The sequence below is a fragment of the Pleurodeles waltl genome, chromosome 8, assembly GCF_031143425.1.
Source record: "Pleurodeles waltl isolate 20211129_DDA chromosome 8, aPleWal1.hap1.20221129, whole genome shotgun sequence".
Classification (NCBI taxonomy): domain Eukaryota; kingdom Metazoa; phylum Chordata; class Amphibia; order Caudata; family Salamandridae; genus Pleurodeles; species Pleurodeles waltl.
This window is the reverse complement of record NC_090447.1, coordinates 853,959,967-853,978,454: the sequence shown is the minus strand read 5'-3', so window position 1 is coordinate 853,978,454 and position 18,488 is coordinate 853,959,967. Positions and strand designations below refer to the sequence as shown.

The 18,488-nt window shown below is 41.7% G+C and overlaps 1 protein-coding gene across 1 annotated transcript in view; it reads right to left on the bottom strand.

Annotated features, from left to right (window-relative positions):
* Positions 1-18,488, bottom strand: part of ABCC4 (ATP binding cassette subfamily C member 4 (PEL blood group)) — a 1,378,868-nt gene that overhangs the window by 98,829 nt on the left and 1,261,551 nt on the right. The window contains exons 28-29 of the mRNA XM_069205134.1: positions 6,142-6,314; positions 2,891-2,996 (exon numbers count right to left, since the gene is read on the bottom strand). Of these exons, the coding sequence (XP_069061235.1) occupies positions 2,891-2,996; positions 6,142-6,314 (279 nt within the window). The remainder of the gene's footprint in view (positions 1-2,890; positions 2,997-6,141; positions 6,315-18,488) is intronic.

Below are 18,488 nucleotides of genomic sequence, written 5' to 3'. Positions count from 1 at the left end.
GAGTCTAGAAGCACAAGGTCAGACGGGTGAATCCGTACAACACTTCAACTTCTTTTTGTTCTTCGACTTACTTGACTTTGACAAGGAGGTTTTAGAGCAGAAAGATGATCTTCCCCGAGAACGGCTCCAGGAGTGGGCCTGAGATCTCTTATGGGAATGAACAGGGTACAGGAATGGCATCGGCCGAATTAACAATTCATACACTCCCTCACCGAAGACTCAACCAACGACAAAATCAACTTCCATAGGGCCATGACGGACGTAACCAAATGGATGAGAGACAGCTGCCTCAGGCTTAAATCTGACAAAACAGAATAAGTGACCGTCAGTAAAACTCCTCCACCTCACACCACAGCTAGTGGCCAGTGGAGCTCGGACCTATGTCCACACCAACAACCCAGGTGTGCAACCTTGGCATAATCCTCAACAGCCAACTGACAATGAAACACCAAATTAACACAGTCGCCTCCTCATGCTTCTAAACCCTCTGCATGCTGCCCACTCGCCTGCAGTTGCCTTGACTACTGCAATGATCTATACACCAGACTGCCCAACCAAATCCTCAGCAGACTTCAAACTGCTCAGAACACCTCAGCCAAGCTCATCCGGGAACTAACAAAAATGACTCACATCACCCCCTACCTCAGGCACCTCCACTGGTTCCCCATCCAGAAGAGATATCAGTTCAAGATCCTCATGCATGCCTGCAAAGCACTGCACAATCAAGGGCCATCTTATATCAACCATTGTCTAATCTTCCAGCACCCCGGAAGACACCTGCGCTCCGCCACACAAGCCCTTCCACACACCACCCACATCCGTCACAGCGGCACAGGAGGCCACTCATTTTCCTGCACCACCACCAAGGTCTGAAACTTCCTACCACTACAACTCCGAACAGCACCTTCCCTGACAGAGTTCTGAAAAAAGCTCAAGACCTGGCTATTCGATGGTGACAAGGCACCAAAGCGCCCAGAGACCCTATGCGGTGACAATGCGCACTATACAAATGGACTGCTTGATTGACTTCACTCAGCGCAGGCCATAGGTCCTGATTTAGATATTGGCAAAGGGGTTACTCCATCACAATGGAGATGGATATCCCGTCTGCCAAAATCTAGATCTCATAGGACACAATGGTATTTAGATTTCGGTGAAGGGGATAACTGTGACCATTGTTACGCAGTAACCCCTCCGCCAATAACTAAATCAGGCCCTTAGTCTTGTGCTCCGACCCCAGGCACCAGGGAAAAACCAAGTGGGGACCAGACTCAGTCATCTGCCTGTGACGATCCTTGCACAGCTTGAATCCTGAAGGTTTTGCTTGGGACATACCTTGGTAAACTGGGAGCAAAGCTAAAAAAAAATACAACAATAGGTTGAATTTTTTGTGTCAAAAAACGACTTAGATGGCTCTCTAGATATATACAGTGTTGGTGTGCAACAAAAAGAACTGATGCCAGCACATCAGAGTGGAGCCTATATGGTCACTGCAACATCACTTCCGACACTGAGCCACCACCGAAGAGTCAAATGACACTACCTACCTAAAGGTACTGCTCAAGATTTTCCAGATGTAGTCTGACACCTGTGGAATATTCTAAGGTGAGGAATCCGTGGTTAGAAATCTCTATCAGAAGCTACCAACACTCATAACAATGTCCATATCTACTGCAGTGGCTAGTTTAGTGTTACCAAAAGCCAGTCTCGATCAGTACCGCCAATAAGTGTTAGGTGGCTACAAGAGTTCACTGACTGTTCTTAGTCTGAGGCAGTTCCTTGGACACATTCACATATTTCTTCAAACCATGATGAGATTCCACTATTACGGAGGTGGAAGTCCTTTGTAAACCCTGATGGATTATAGGACAACATTAGAAAGGTGACAGATGGTGTGAATCCCACTAGTGAACCTGTTATCTGGCTTTCCCATCAGGTCTTTTATGCATCACTGTTCATGCCATCAGAAATAGTGGGGAAGTCCAGTTCGCAACCGTCGCTAGCGCAGTCAGTGCCATGTGCAATCACCCGACCAGCGACCCGGACCCCTGGACCCGCCACCTCTACAAGCAAGCAGCTCTCAGTGCACTCAACCCAGGACGCAACAACAACTGCAAACAGTCATCACCAGCCGACACCCAAGGACCCTTCAGCTGCCTCCGCTGCCGTCAAACCCACACCACCACCAAGACCTTGGACCCGGCACAAGCCACCCGCAACAACACATCGACTCCGAAAACTCTGAAATGCATTTTCCTCAACATCCGCTCCCTCCATAAACACACTACCGAAACCTGGGACCTCCTTGACAGCACCACCCCGGACGTCACTTTCCTCACCAAGATCTGGTCAAACACCCCCTCAGGCCCAGACATCGCCATCGCCACTCCCCAAGGATACAAGATCACCCGGAAAGACCGCCCCAGCCACACTGGCGGGGAATCGCCATCGTCCACAGGTTCAACCTCCATCTAAGCACACACTCCAAAGACTCCACAAGCCTGATGGAACACCTTCAGTTCAAACTACAGACCAGTCTACATGGTACTACAGTCATATACCTTTTTACATGAAAGTATGTTCTTCAAATAAAATGCTTAGGAAATAGATGATGACTTTGGAGGTACATCTTCACTGTCACCATATAAGAATGTAAATTCCATCATCTCACTTTATTATGTGAATTCGCATTGTCACAGTAGCTAAGTTTAAATATAGCATCCCTTTTACCACCAATGTAGTAGAGGTAGTTGATTCGCCACACTGGTGAACAGAATGTCTGTCATAAAAAGCCTAAATCAGGTTGTTAGTGTTAGTTAACGCATTTTCTCTGCTAAGTACTAGATTTGAAAATGAACCCCTTGCAAGTGACTTTCCCTGGTGATCTTACCAAAATTTTATCACTGTCAATAATGGTGTTGAGTCGGTGAGCAATCGTCAGCACGGTGCACTGGGCAAATTTTTCACGGATTGTCTTCTGAATCAACTCGTCAGTTCTTTTAAAAGAGAGAAAGAAACAAAACTTACATAAGCTATGTGTTTTATGAAGTTTAAATCAAATTTATTTTATACACGTTCATAATTATGAAACACCGCCATAATGAATGTCCCTACAACATGTTCTTGTGAATAAGCAAAAAAGAAACAAAGAATTCGTGCTTTTCAATTAACTCATTAAAACAAATCAGAAAGTCAGCTATTGTGTGACTCTTGAAACACAGAAGACATTCGCAGAACGTCACCTGAAAATCCAATGTTCTTTTCCATCCACTTCCAGGGTCTGCAAATGAATTTATGTAGCAAAGAAGAGTGGCATTGTGTAAGGCAAAAGACGACTATTTCCCTCAAGGTTAGAGAAAATACATACCGTGTGCATTGATTCCAGTCTCTTATGACTCTTTAGTTGGATTATAAATTGAGAATTGCTCAATAACGAAAAAAGAATGTATACCTGTTCACAAACTACCCTTGCCTATTCAGAAGGGCGAGCTTGAAAAAGGCAAGAGCACAGAAGCCCTTTCTTCTGAGTCCAAGGTTAATGGATATGCATGCAGTAAAGCAGAACACCACACTGAAAAGATGCAACATTATACAATGAGAACTACATTAGATAAATGCAAATGATGTATTCACCAGCACTTTATTGTTCTGCAAACTGCATTGGAAAGAAGTCAAGGACACCCAAAATACAAAGTGAAGTTACATTTCTACTATTTTAAAACTGCAGGAGCACCAGAACCTATTCACTTCCATCTAGCGCCATTATAAATGGCACCCTAGTCTGTCTTGGTTCTTGGTTATATAAAGGGTGTCCAGCACAAGGGATTTTGTGAACTAATTCCAACAAGAACCTTAGTAACCCTTATGCATTAAAACATCCCTGAGCTCCCTGATAAAAGGTGCTTTCGCTGACTGGTCAGAACACCAGCCTCCAAAGAATGTAAACAAGGGGAGTCCTGGGAACCAAAGCGGCTCTAGCACAAGCGTTAAAACTAGTCCCACTTTTGCTTTTAGGGTTTGGCAGCAGCCAAGATCTTTTGGGTTTATAAAATTATAGGTAAACTATACTTACTTATAGGGCCTTTCTGGCAGCACTCTTTATCCACTGGTCTGTTTATTTGCGTCATTTACATTTTTTCTCTGCCCACTATATCCTACGGCGTAAGGCGGGCGGGCAGCTCACTTCAGTCATTGGTTGATTTCACTTTGAATGATGGGATTCTACCCTTTCGCAAGGAGCACATGCACACATAAAGTGGTTCCCTTAAATGGCAGAGACTAACAACGCCATGTGTGCATTTTGAGACCAAAATAATATTTCTGTTTTTAGCCATTTTTTATATTGTTGAGGGCCCAGCAGCTTCCCAAACAATAACTTTTTACAAAAACCATGACAAAACAAAACAAGTACTGACAAAACCCAAAGGATACTAGTCAACTCCAGATCTCTTGACTTTGCTAATGCTTGTTTCTCTCTGCCTTACTCCTTCTCTCTTTATCTCTCCTCACCCCACTGTGCCTGCTGTCATAAAGTCCTGGGAGCTGGATAAAGTAACAGAAGCAGAGGTTGTGGGCCTTAAAATCAGCCTCCAATTGCTCCAGCTTTTCGGGGAATGGCCCAGCAGGATTTATGGCGAATCTGTCACTGAATGTAGAAAAACACTACACCCTGCTTTTGACTGTGCCTCATCTTCATTGTTGAAGGTCTTTGACAGTGGGCCACTTTGGTCTTTGCCAAAGTATTCCTGGGTTCGAACCCCCTGTAGCTTTTAACTCCACAAGCTTATTGCCCACAGTCTGATGGGCATCATTCTTAGGTGGAGTCTTGCTGCTGTGGCGGTGCTGGTGATGCAACCGCCTCTTCAGAGTCGGACTTCCATCTATAAATGGGCGGAAGTCCTCCAAAGACTCCAAATGTGGCAATCAGCAGACCGCCAGCATTGGACGTCTGCTGGCTGCAGTGGCTTCGTCGGTCTTTGAAAAAGACGACAGAAGTCATAATTAGGGCCTTATTTTCAAATTATTAAATGACTGGCAAGAAGTTATGAGTTGATTTTGGAATTCAGGAGTGCATGCCTGTAGAGGATCTGATTGTCAGAGGAAAACCTTCATCAAGGACATGTTACAGCTCTAATATGGGTTTTAGTGATCTCTAAAGTCTAATGAACCCACAAAGCACTAAAACAGATCAGGATGCTACTAAACATAGTAATTCTAACATGGATACATGCCTTAGTTAATTCCATTCTGATAATTAAATTTATTTGCTTCTACAGTCCTCGTACATGATTTTGTACACAGTCCACAAATGGTGTTGACAGTATGTTTCTACCATAACTAAGTGATAAAGAGTTGTGATATAAACTGACAAGGTTTATATGACAAAATGGTCTTCTGTGCACTTCTAAAAGGATCCTACATTTCTGTTGCAAGTGAAAAATGCTCTTCCTTCTCTCTGACACCTCGTATCTGCCCTTCCTACAACCATGCAAATCCTTTGCACACATTCAGTTGGTTTACTAGAGTGTCAAGTGAGCTAACCTTAAACTAAAGTCTGCTAGGCCGTGCCACTTCATTGTACTGCCTTGAGTCATTACCAAATGATTTTTAGGCACACATCAGATAGAAAAAATGCTATTTAAGAAATTATTTTTAAAATGTAGCTCTGTCAGGGTGAAAGAAAATTGGAGCCTTGAGTTAAAAACAGCATATAATTTTAACCAATTCAAATGCCTACCTCAATAGTAAAAATCAGGTAAGAAACTTGAATAGATGGCTCCTACATTCATCATTTAAATTGGTCTCAGTGCTACCCTTCCCCACACAGAGATTCATTTCAACATTAATGCCCTAACCAATGGATCTCAGCATTTTGGGGATGAAAACTGGAATGAGAGTAACTCCCAAGATACATACCTTCTTTTGAAATTAGTTAATGATTTGTCTCCTCTATAAAACTAAAATAACTCCACATTGTCTTATTGTTCTACATGCACTAGATCGAGTTGAGAAAGTGACGCTCAATTAATACATTTAATACAAAAAATCAGTAGCATTATCAACACATAATTCTCATCATACTTCCTAAGCATTTTATTTGAAGAACATACTTTCATGTAAAAAGGTATATGACTGTAGTACCTTGGATCTACATTTGCTGTTGCCTCGTCAATGATCAAGATTCGATTTTTTCTAAGAATTGCTCTTGCAAGGCATACTAATTGCCTCTGTCCAACACTGAAATTAGATCCAGATTCCGATAATTCAGCCTCTATCTTTTTAGGCAGCTCCTCAATGGCTTCCTTTAGCTGAACCTGTAAATTTAAACACATAATCAGAGTTAGTTTCCAACATAGAAACACAAATTGAATCGTGTCTGGTATCATAAACTATGGGAAAATAGTCAAACAAATGAATCTATAAATGAACCTTTAACAATGGTTGTTACATACATCTTATGGTTGTTGTTTTGTGTGTTCAATGTAATTTCGGGTTTTCTGTCTGACGTCATGCTCAATATCAATATCAATGGACCTTACTTTGAATCTGGGAAAAAACGTAGTATATTCTAAAGGTGTAGCAAGAAACTACTTTTCGAAACAGTTTCCCTTAGTTATATCATTTGTTTCGGAAAGTCACATGTCTGTGAACCAGGATCAAATAAGATGTGATGTAACAACACAAGATGAGCCACTGTGAAAATCATCAAAGGCATAACTGGGAATATAAATGTTAAAAGGCCAGAGTGAGAAGGTGGCACCTCGTGGGCCCTGAAAAGAGATGTTACTTTTAGCTGACTAAAAGAGAAGAAGGGAAACTCTCTGAGTGAGTTCAACCAAAAAACACGTTAGTCTGTCGAAAACACTGTCTCCAGTGCTGGTCTCACTGGCGTTGAAGGACAGGATGGTTGATGGATTCAAAAGACGATGAAAGATCTAAAATAATCTGGACATTGATTTGGCAGCTATTGTTGGTCATTTTAAATCACCAAATACAATCACTAGGCCCAATTCCGTGCTTTAAAGAGGCTGAAACCAGACCTGAGTATCTTCAAGGAGGTCAATGGTCTCTAGAGGGGCTCTAAACTGACTGGCCACATGGCTTTTCATGATGTTAGTAGCTGTGGGCAAAACAGAAATAGGTCAGCAGCTGTGGGCAGGAGAGAAATAGGGCTTGAATCTACTTGGATTAGGACCAATTTCTCCAGAAATTGTACCACAAAAACCTTCTTTAACGCAGGAAGAACAATACCCTGGGTGAGTGAATGGTTAACAGGTGGCACCAATAGGGAAAAAACCCTGGTCTGAGAAAAAGAACAGGAATCAAGGAAATAACCTGACTAAAGGATCAAAACACTGGAATTATGAGATGTTGCGCCTTTTTGGCATAATTATGGATTTGCTACACAATCCATCATCTGATGCATGATCTGTGGATTTTAACAACTAAACCTTGTTTCTAGGTCAAATGGCACAATCGTTGCTTAAAATGCAGCAATACCCATTGCCGGGCAGTGGAAGGTCCCTCGTATAATTTAACTAGCCGCCTTTCTGGTGCTATTTGGATGTCAAACTGATACTAATGAAAGTGCTAGCGCGCCTGGTCCTTAGTAAGTAAACTTAAAAGGGGACGCGTATAGGTCGATTAATCTTTTGAATCGCATGGAGTATCCTAATCATGCAGTGACTATTGAATCGATAACTAACATCAATAACCAGAAAAACAGTCTACCAAAAACAAAATGTTAAACCATACTAATCAAAATAACCATTACTCAGGAAAAGGGTTAACAAATTTTATTTCCCTATTGCTTACAATTCTAAATTATCTGTTAGATAAAATGTATTCAAACCAACTCTTTATTAATTCATCAGAAAATACATTATCTCTTAAAGAAAACATAAGCGACAAAGCAACAACATAAGCTATGAATACCAGCTTTAATAATGTAATTCAGCAATTAAGTTTGTCAGTCATTTGTCACCGTCAGCGTCACCCCTAACAGCCTAACTAACCCAGATTAGCATTAGCATGGGGGTCTTCATGCGAAAATAATTTTGAGAAAACATTAATTTGGAAAAATCAAACTAAGTGAGAATCTCTCTTTAAACAGCGCAGTTGGTACATAGAAGAAAAAGCATAAAATCGTCAGTCACATTTTCATAGCTACCTATCCAAGATGGAGCAGTAACAAATCAGTCTTCGTCTTCAGGTCATCAAGTAGTCAGCTACGGATCAGGCTCACAGAGTATGAGCCCAATATCAGCATCTCGAACAGCGTCTCCTGACATCATCAATTTTCACCCCACAATTCTGATTCTTCGCCACTTGTCATGACTTTTTATTAGGGTCTCCCAGTCCATCCCCCTAATTACTAATTGGTCAGTCGGTCAGCAGATATGACTTTAACCTATAGTTTTTGTTTACTGAATCTACTAATTTTCATAAACTTCAAGTTACACGAAACGGATTGGTTCTTCATGCGATGCCCTCATCATACGGTCCTTCAGGTATCAAAATTGTTGCTCTCCAGTCAGTGCCTCTATTGTTCAAGTCCTGGGAAAGTACATTTAGCCTGCTCTACACATAATTGTATCAAATTGTCTTCATCATCTCCTGTTCACCAGTACACTGCAGAAAATTCTAGCTAAGTAACTTGAACTTCGAACGGGTCAAGGTTACAGTCCACGGTTTCCAGTCCCTCGCAAGACATTCGGTGTCTCCATGTTCAGAGTGTGTGAGGCCCAGTGGAACTAGGCCTTTAGTTCAGCCAACTTAATAATACAAAACAGAGGTTATGCGTCTCATTATTATCACATATTATTATATTTTTCTCATATATTTTCATTATTTTTCACATTTTCAGTCGTTTTAGTACATGTACATATGGCGATCATACCCCGAGGGCACGTTTTTCAAACATGCACATTATTTTTCTACGATTAATTTCTCTATGCATTTTCACATTAGTAACAGCATATAGATCATTATTAATTTTCTTAATTAGCATATCTGTTTCAACAGTCCCTCCTCTGATGACTAAATATGTCATCACACCTTTCTTTACCATCAATTTGCATTTGAGTTTCTGATGTCTCTTGACCTCTCCTTAAATTTCCTCTATAGATTCTTCTCCTAGGCTGTTCTTCCCTCCTCTGGTCATTTTTGGATTTCCTTAATTTTATCTTTTGCCATAATTTGCATGTACCCCATAATACCAATATAGAAACAATCACAATTAATATTCCCTGTACAATTTTCCATAATACCCCATTCCAAATTTGATTAAACCAAGTACCCAAGGAAGCAAATTAATTTCCAACCTTTTCCCAAACTCCTGGTCCCTTCAGTTCTTTCAAATCCTTGCTTGTGTTAGTTAGATTAGTAAGTTGGGGCCATATGCACAAACACATTTTCCCATAGACACAAAATGGGTAAAACCCTTTGCTACATCTGGCCCTAAGTCTCTTATCTCTTTATCACTATCTGGTATGTAAGAGCAACAATGCCTAGCATTAATCATTGTACAGACTCTGCCGTCCTTCACTAAAAGTATGTCTAAAGCAAGCCTATTTTGAAGCGTCATAGCTCTATCCGCGACCAATTCAGTATCTAACAGTAGTATTGCCCTTGTAAAGTTTGTCAGAATGTTATCCACAATAGTAGACAACTTTCTTATCTTAATTGCATTCAGAATAACTCCCACAGAAGGAATTACTGCACCAAAAATATCTCCCACAATTGCAGAAGAGGATTCCCTCCTCTGTCGCTCATGATGTAATTCAGTCACTTTCGGAAATTTCTTCATATCATCTGTCTGATAAATTTTAGGGAAAACTATCCCCAAATAGCATGTCCCATACCATTCTCTAGGAAGACGGTAATAAGTATTAAGTCCACAAATATAGTAGATCCCAGGATTCGCAGGGTCCTGACCATTCAGCATAAAAGTCCATTTATTCTGAAACAAAAACACACGCCTACATTCACTCGTTCCCACAAATAAAGTGTCAGTGCATGATTTCGGCCTATATATACAAAGCTTCCCTACATGTAATACATCTAAAGCTAATTTCCCTTGCATTTAATAGCAGTGTAAGAATAATCATTTTTATAAGTCCTTTTCTCCAATCCCTTCTCTAACTTCTCCTTCAATGCCTTTCTCCTATCATCAGTATGCCCTATAAAGCTATTTTCTAACGGAGTTAGTAAGCAAGTTAGGTTATTTCTATGTGCATAAGCAGTACCAAAGGTTAGTGTTGGCTCAAAGAATCCTCTAACTAATACTATATCATGCTCCCTAGCTATTTTACTCAAATATCTAATCATAGGAACAAAATAAAACACAACATCATGGTTAGAATAAAAATATTGAATATACTCTTGGTTACAGAATCGGGTTAGTAGCAAACTAAAAGTTATGCCATAGGTTAACAGTAGACTATGGTACCTAGCCCCTTCTTCCACAGAGGAAGGAGTTTGCGTACACACAAGACAATTCCTTGCATCCATCGTCTCAACATACTCAATCAACAACCGATAGAACACATTAGAAGAAAGCTCTCCCTTTGCATTAGTATAGTCATGCAAGTATTTTTCATCTAACTTAAACCTCTCTAAAGCTGTTAGTGTAGTAGTCTCAGGAACAGAGGTAATAATAGCCTCTTTCATTTCATGAACAGACATTCCCACAATCATTATTATGAACATTATTCCACACATAATTGCCACTCTGACACTCAAAAACCTACAATATCTAATATTTCTAACGCAGTTATTTACCTCAGCCATGATCTATAAAGAATCAGAAAGTAGAAATAACTCTTAGATAAAGTGCAACAGAAAATCAAAAAATGAAAAAATATATATTTATTTCTCACAGTTCAGTTTCACACATAGGAACCCTTTTCTCCTTTGTCAAAAATCAGTTAGCAGCTTGTCACATCCAGGTTTTTCAAATGTCAGATCAGGTTATCAATGTCTTTTCCAGTTTATTTCAACAGTCTCTTTTCAGATTTCTTCAGATTAGCTCAACAACTCACTCTATTGACCCCTTTCAGGGTGCATCAAAGTACTGATTCAGAACTTCTCTGTCAAAACAAAAGGACATTAACTCATTTTGCCATTCACTTGTTGCCGCATATGCCCACTCAGGACCTGCGTATCTTCGACTTGCTACTCTCTTTCTTGTTAATCTTCATTCTCCACTTAATTCTCCTTCACTCATGTCTTCTCTTCTCGTAGTATCCACTTCTTCTTCTTTTGGTTCATTTATGACCAATTCTTTCTTCTTCCCAATTCGCGACTCTGGCCAATTATCTCCTTTTTTGGTTCCTTCCGTCAATATTCTCCTCAGAATTGGACTCTTCTCTTTTTCTCTTTCTATTGTGTTTTCTCTAGATGGACCTGCAACAGGAGGAGTCCAACCACTTTAACTTTGATCCGTCTCAACTCTTTCACCCTGTTGATCTGGTACTTGCTCTGCTTGTCTTTCAGCACCGACTGCTTCTGGGAGAACCTTTGCTGTGTTCGGTTCTCCTGGTGTATCCGTTAAGTTGGTAGACTCTTGCTCACCCTCCTGTAATTCTTCACTCTCGTCTCTTACAGGGGTGATTGATCGATCCTCCACAAACTCAGGATCAGCTCGTTCTGACTCATTTATAGTCACTTGCTTCACTGTTGTTGGTGCTCTCAACAACACTTCTTCATGCTCTTGCGGACTCACCAATCTTTTTGTATGGCTTGCATGTATCCAGTTTGGCATTCCTGCACACTTTACAGCTGTTGTAGTTGTTAGCACCACCTGGTATGGACCTTTCCAACGCGGTTCTAAACAGGTCTTTCGAACGCGTTTTTTGATGACGGCCCAATCTCCAGCTCTCAAATTGTGACCTGGGTCATGAATGGGTGGCAGGGTAACAGCCTGCACCTGCTGAGAGAAAGAGCGAACCACATCAGCCAGACCTTTGCAGTAATCCAACACCATATCATCTGTAATATTTACAAGTGCATTGGCTGGAATTGCTGGCAATCTCATTGCTCTGCCCATGAGGATCTCATGGGGTGACAGTCCTGTCTTCCTGTCAGGGATATTTTGCATTGACATCAATACCAAAGGCAAGGCATCTGGCCATTTTAGATTAGTCGCGGCACACATTTTGGCAATTCTCGATTTCAGTGTACCATTCATTTGTTCCACTAGTCCTGATGCTTCAGGGCGATAGATGCAATGCAAGTTCTGCTCAATGTTTAGTGCTGCACATAAGAGTTTGATCACTTCGTTATTGAAGTGAGTTCCCCTTTCTAATTCTAAACAGATTGGAAATCCGAACCGTGGTATTAACTCTCTAAGCAACAGCTTTGCTACTGTGAGACTGTAATTCCTTTGTGTGGGATATGCTTCAATCCAATGACTAAAGACACACACAAGCACCAACACGTACTTCAATCTACCACATGCAGGCATCTCAATGAAATCCAACTGCATTCTGCTGAATGGTCCTCCTGCTCTTCCAATGTGGCTCAAATTCACCACTGTCCCTTTTCCCACATTTAGTTGCTGACAGATTACACATCAGTGATATACTGCCTCTGCTGCTTGTCTACATTTTTGATTAAACCAATCAACTTTAAACAGTCTAACCACAGCATCTCTTTCAATATGTGCTTGACCATGGTAATTCCTGGCCATCTGAGTCAACAAACTGTTTGGCAATACCATCTGACCTTCCTCAGAAACCCAAATCTCATCAGGTCTTTGAATGCACTTTAGTCTGACCCAAAGTCATTTCTCTTCCTTGTCTGCATTCTCTTGCAATGTTTTCAATTCCTCCAGTGTATCAATCACTTTTAAGGCAAAACTTGCACAATTATTTTCCTACTCAGGAATCAATTCCCACTTGTCTTTAAACCATATACAGTTCAATGCACAAAACCTTGCGACTTGATCTGCATATCCATTTCCCAATGAAATGTAATCCTGTATCTTTTCATGTGCACTGCATTTTACCACAGCAATTTCTTCAGGTAACTGTATTGCGTACAACAACTCTTTTATTTTGTCGCCACTTCTCACTGGTGTTCCAGTAGAGGTCATAAAACCTCATTGCGACCACAACTGACCAAAATCATGGACAATTCCTAATCCATATTGACTATCTGTATAAATTGTGACTCTTAGGGCCAGATGTAGGAAAGGATTTGCGCCTCGCAAAAGGCGAAAATCACCGTTTGCGAGGCGCAAAAGCCTCTCCGCGATGCTGAAAATGCATTTCCGACTCGCAAATAGGAAGGGGTGTTACCTTCCTATTTGCGACTCGCAACGCTATGCAATTTCATTTGCGACCGCGAAAGCGGTCGCAAATGAAATCGCAGTTACCATCCACTTGAAGTGGATGGTAACCCAGTCGCAAATGGGAAGGGGTCCTCATGAGACCCCTTCCCCTTTGTGAATGGAAACAAAAATAATTTTTCAGAGCAGGTAGTGGTCCTATGGACCACTGCCTGCTCTGAAAAATACCGAAACAAATGGTTTCGTTTTTTTTTCTAAGTGCGGCTCGTTTTCCTTTAAGGAAAACGGGCTGCAGATAGAAAGAAAAAAAAATGCTTTATTAAAAAGCAGTCACGGACATGGTGGTCTGCTGTCTCCAGCAGGCCACCATCCTCATGAGTGTCCATACTCGCAATGGGGTCGCAAACTGCGACCCACCTCATTAATATTAATGAGGTGGGTCTTTGCAACCCCATTGCGAGTTGCAGAAGGTGTCTGAGACACCTTTCTGCATACCAAATTGCGACTTGCAATTTGCGATTCGCACGGACTCGCAAAATGCAAGTCGCAATTTTCAACCAACCTACATCTGGCCCTTAGTCTCGCAGAAACATGGCATGCTCTAGTAAGAGCTACCAATTCTGCCACTTGTGCAGAATATACACCTTGAAGCCCGGGAGCTTCTAATGTGCCTGTCATTGTGCATACTGCATATCCTGCTCTCAATGTCCCTGTTCCATCTCCGAGACATGAACCATCAACAAAGACAATTTGGTCATTTTCTTCCAAACGTGTGTCTCTGATATCAGGTCTCGGTTTTGTACACAGTTCAGTTACCTCAAGACAATCATGCTCAACATCATCTTCTTTTTCAATTTCAACAGTATCACTTGGAAGGCACGGTCACTGGATTCAGCACTGTACATCTCTTCAATGTTACATGTGGAGCACCCAATATGCTCGTCTCATACCTTGTCAGTCTTGCAACCGTCAAGTATTGGGTTTTCGTCCTTGTCAGTAAAATCTCTACAGAGTGTGGTACCATTACCGTCAAAGGGTATCCCATGACTACCCCCTCACATTGGGAAAGACTCTGACCAACTGCGGCTACTCCACGCAGGCAACCTGGTACAGCTGCTGCGACCGGGTCCATGGTAGCTGAAAAATAAGCTACTGGGCGATAAGCACCTCCATGGACCTGTGTCAAAACAGACAAAGAACAAGCATCACGTTCCTGAAAAAACAGAGTGAAAGGCTTTGTGTAATCAGTCATTCCCAACACTGGAGCTCAGCACAAATTCTCTCAATTCAGTGAATGCTTTCATCTGCTCGTCATCTAGGATAATGGGATCTGTAACTTCCTTATGTGTCAAATGTTGCAAAGGTTTAGCAATCTCAGGAAAAATTCGGAGTTCACTGTCTGCAGTATCCCACCATTCCCAGAAACATCCTGACATCTCTCTGAGAAGTCGGGGGACCTCTCTGCAGAATCATGGTAATTCTCTTCCTTGAGATTCTCCTTAAACCTTTTTCAATTTGGTGTCCCAGGTATTTTACTGATTTTTGGCAACACTGCAATTTCACAGGTGAAACTTTATGTCCCAATTTTCCCAAATGGTTCAATAGGGCAATTGAGTCATGCTTACACTCGTCCCTTGTTCTGGATGCGATCAACAAATCATCAATGTACTGTACTAGAGTCGATTGGTATGGCAATTCTAAAGACTCCAGGTTCTTTTTTAAAATCTGATTAAACAAAGATGGTGACTCCCTATACCCTTGTGGAAGCCTGCACCAGCTGTAGACTCTGTCTAGGAATTTGAAACCACAAAGAAACTGACTATCCTCATGAAGAGGCACAGAAAAGAAAGCTTGTGGCAGATCTACCACTGTGAACCACTCTGCATCGCAAGGAATCTGAAACAGTATCACTGCTGGATTTGGCACCACTGGACAACATTTAACCACCAAATAATTCACTTGTCGCAAGTCCTGCACAACACGCACCTTCCCGCATGGCTTCTTTAGATCTATTATTGGTGAATTATACAGGCTTCTCAATACTTCTTTCAAAACTCCAATTAGAAAATATCCAATTGTTTGTGCCACTTTTATTAGAACATCTTGTGGAAAGTTATACAGTGGAAGCTGCAGAAATACTGCATTGGGCTTCAGAGTTATTTTAATCGGCTCTACTCCCTTAATCCGATCCACTTCTTTCCCTGTCAGGTCCCAGACCTCTTCTTTCACTGTTCCCTGCAAGTCTGCATGCAATTTTTTCACAGTACCATCAGGAAAAATTCAATCAACGGGTATTCTCCATAGGCATTGTTGACCAACATTTCAGTCACCTGTTCTTCCTCATCATCACTATTTGTCTGGACTTCTATCCCAGTGTCCGAACAATTAATGGACCATCTTGTCTTACACAGTAAATCTCTTCCCAGTAGAGATATGGGACTTGAATCGCACACCACAAACCTATGCAGTCCCTGGTAATTTCCAATTTTGACCTGCACTGGTTCTGTGATTGGATTTGTCAACTGTCTATTTTCCACTCCCACAACTTGAACTGTCCTGCCTGAAAGAGGTAAATTCGGGACTTCTATATTTCTCACTGTAGAGCGTGTGGTTCCTGTATACACTAAGAATGAGACCCTGTATCCCATCACCTTTCCCTTCACAAAAGGTCGTCTCTGATCTACTTCTAGGGAAGCTGCAAGCATACAAGCTCCTTCATCCGAACTATCACTCATCCATTCTTTGTTTATTTCATCCTAACTATAAAATGGAAATTGGTGCACTGTGTTATTACTACTGCCTTTCCTCTGACCTGTGACCTGCTGAGTAAGCATCACCTGTTGCTGCTCCATCGGGGCTTGAGGTATCTGCATTTGCTATCTAGGTACCATGGGGACCTGATGCTGTATTGCTTGCAATTGGGTTAATTGTGTGCGTGGAACCTGAATTTGCTGCACCGGTAAGAAATTCTGTCCTCGATTCTGAACGTTAGGAATAAATCCTTTCATTCTTGGGACTTTCACAGTTTGAAATATACTGACATCACCTTGCTGAACAACACCTTCCTGCGCCATCAACGGACACTCCCACTTCCAATGTCCCAGGTTTCCACACAAATGACACAGCAACATCTTTTTCATCCCCTGCATGTCGTTCTGAACAACTACAGTCTCTAATTCCAGACTACGCATTATATCAATTCCACATCCTCTACCTCTCACTTGAGGCTGAAACATAACGGTTCTCTGCTGCGGCGGCATAGGTGGTACTATAGCTCCCTGCACTTCTGTTTGAGCTGCCTTTATTTGCATCACCATGGCATTTTCCTTCAACTTTTTCTATTTTAATTCAATCTCATCACTACAGTATTTTGCATATTGCAGTACCTCATCAATCGGCTTTGCCTGCCAGCTGATCAAATGACTCTTAATCATCTGCCCTACTTCCGGTCTCAATCCTTTGACAAATCTGAACACAAAATGCAACATGTCTTTCGGCTCAATTGCTTCCTTGCCACTGTACTCCGTGAATGCTTTTAACAATCTCTCATAATAAGTATGTATTGACTCGTTAGACTCTTGGACCGTTCTATCAATTCGCTGCCAATCGATATTTTTGGGAGAAATTCTTGTCTTCAGTAGCTCGATCACCTTATAATAATTTTTCATTACCTCATGTGAAGGTGCACCCGTAACCTTATCCTTTTCGGGTTCACTTTTTGGCTAGTCCACTACTCTCTTACACTCAACCCACAAGTCAGCTGGTACTACTATCTCCAATAGTGTGTTTAAGTCTTCCCACAGACACTTAGAAAGTTTCACAAATCTCTCTGTCTGCTGATACCACTCGACCAGCTTCTCTCTCAATTTTGGGTAATCATTTGTAAATGACAATATATCACTCCTGTGCCATGGGACATGAACAAACTGCCCTCCAGGAATCTCTCTCATCGGAAGCATCTTTACTGATTCACTCTCTCTTTGAACTTCCTCAGGCCCTTCTTATGAATCCCGCTTCTGTTTATCTTTTTTCTTTGTCCATCTACCTTCCCACTTCTCCAATGCTCCCCAAATCTGAGCACTCTGCAACAATTCCCTCAAATGTGCCGTCATTCCTGCTGATCTCATGTGCTCAAAATCCTTTGCCTCCAAATCTAATCTGTAACTGCATATCAAATGCTTTGTTTTCTCAATTTCAATATCATGTTTCTCTGCTAGCTCTGCCAATTTCTGATGTATTTTACTCACTTCTCTTGTAATCTTTGGGCACAAATACCTCAGCTCTTCTTCAGTGTCTATATTCAACCTCACACAATTTATCTGCTCTTTGCCTTTAGATGCATTTTGAGGAGTGTTTAGACGGTCTAACCATTCACTGATTGTCCTAAGCTGACAATCCTTGTAATGAGATGTTACTCGCATTTGGCACTGGTAACTGTTGCATCACTGCCCCTGAAGTTTGCAGTGTCAAGAGTTTCAAACTCGGACTCATATTCGGTCCATTCACTGTATCTGGAAGCACTACAAGTGGACTAAGATCCATTAAAGGTCTAGATCCATTGAAAGTCTGACCTGCAGACAACATCATCTGCACAGGATCACTCACACCCCTCCTCACAAGACTCTGTGATATTTAATTTTGTTCTCCTGTGTCTGATTTCTTTTGCGCAAATAAAGGTACTGCTGGACCAACAGTAATTGGTAGCGATATTGCATCTGGAGCTGCCCTAACACTTGCACCCTGTAGGAATGTTACCCTCATTGCCTGGTTCATGACTGGTGCAATATCTGACTGTGTTCCTGTCATTGGTGTAAATTTCGGCAAACCCTGCGCCTGTGCTGTAGGCAATAACATTGGTGTCGGTTCTGACTGAACTAGCATTGGCTTTGGAAGCGCTTGCTCCCTCTGCACTATTATGTTCAAGACTGTTTCAAGAACTGGTACATCTGGATAAATTCTCTGTACCGAAGGTGGATGCATCTGCGCTTGAACCACAGTAGCAGTTCCTGCATTAGGTGTACTCTGTACTATTCCTGGTATTTGTCCACCGTCTGCCTGTACTGCTCCCTCAGCTCCCTGTGATTGTGCTAGAGCAGTAGTAGTAGCACTAGTGCCTGGACCCCCTGAATAGGTTGTTAAAGGTGGAGGACGGTCTCTTACCAGCTGCGTAATGAGATCCTCAACATCGGAATCTTCA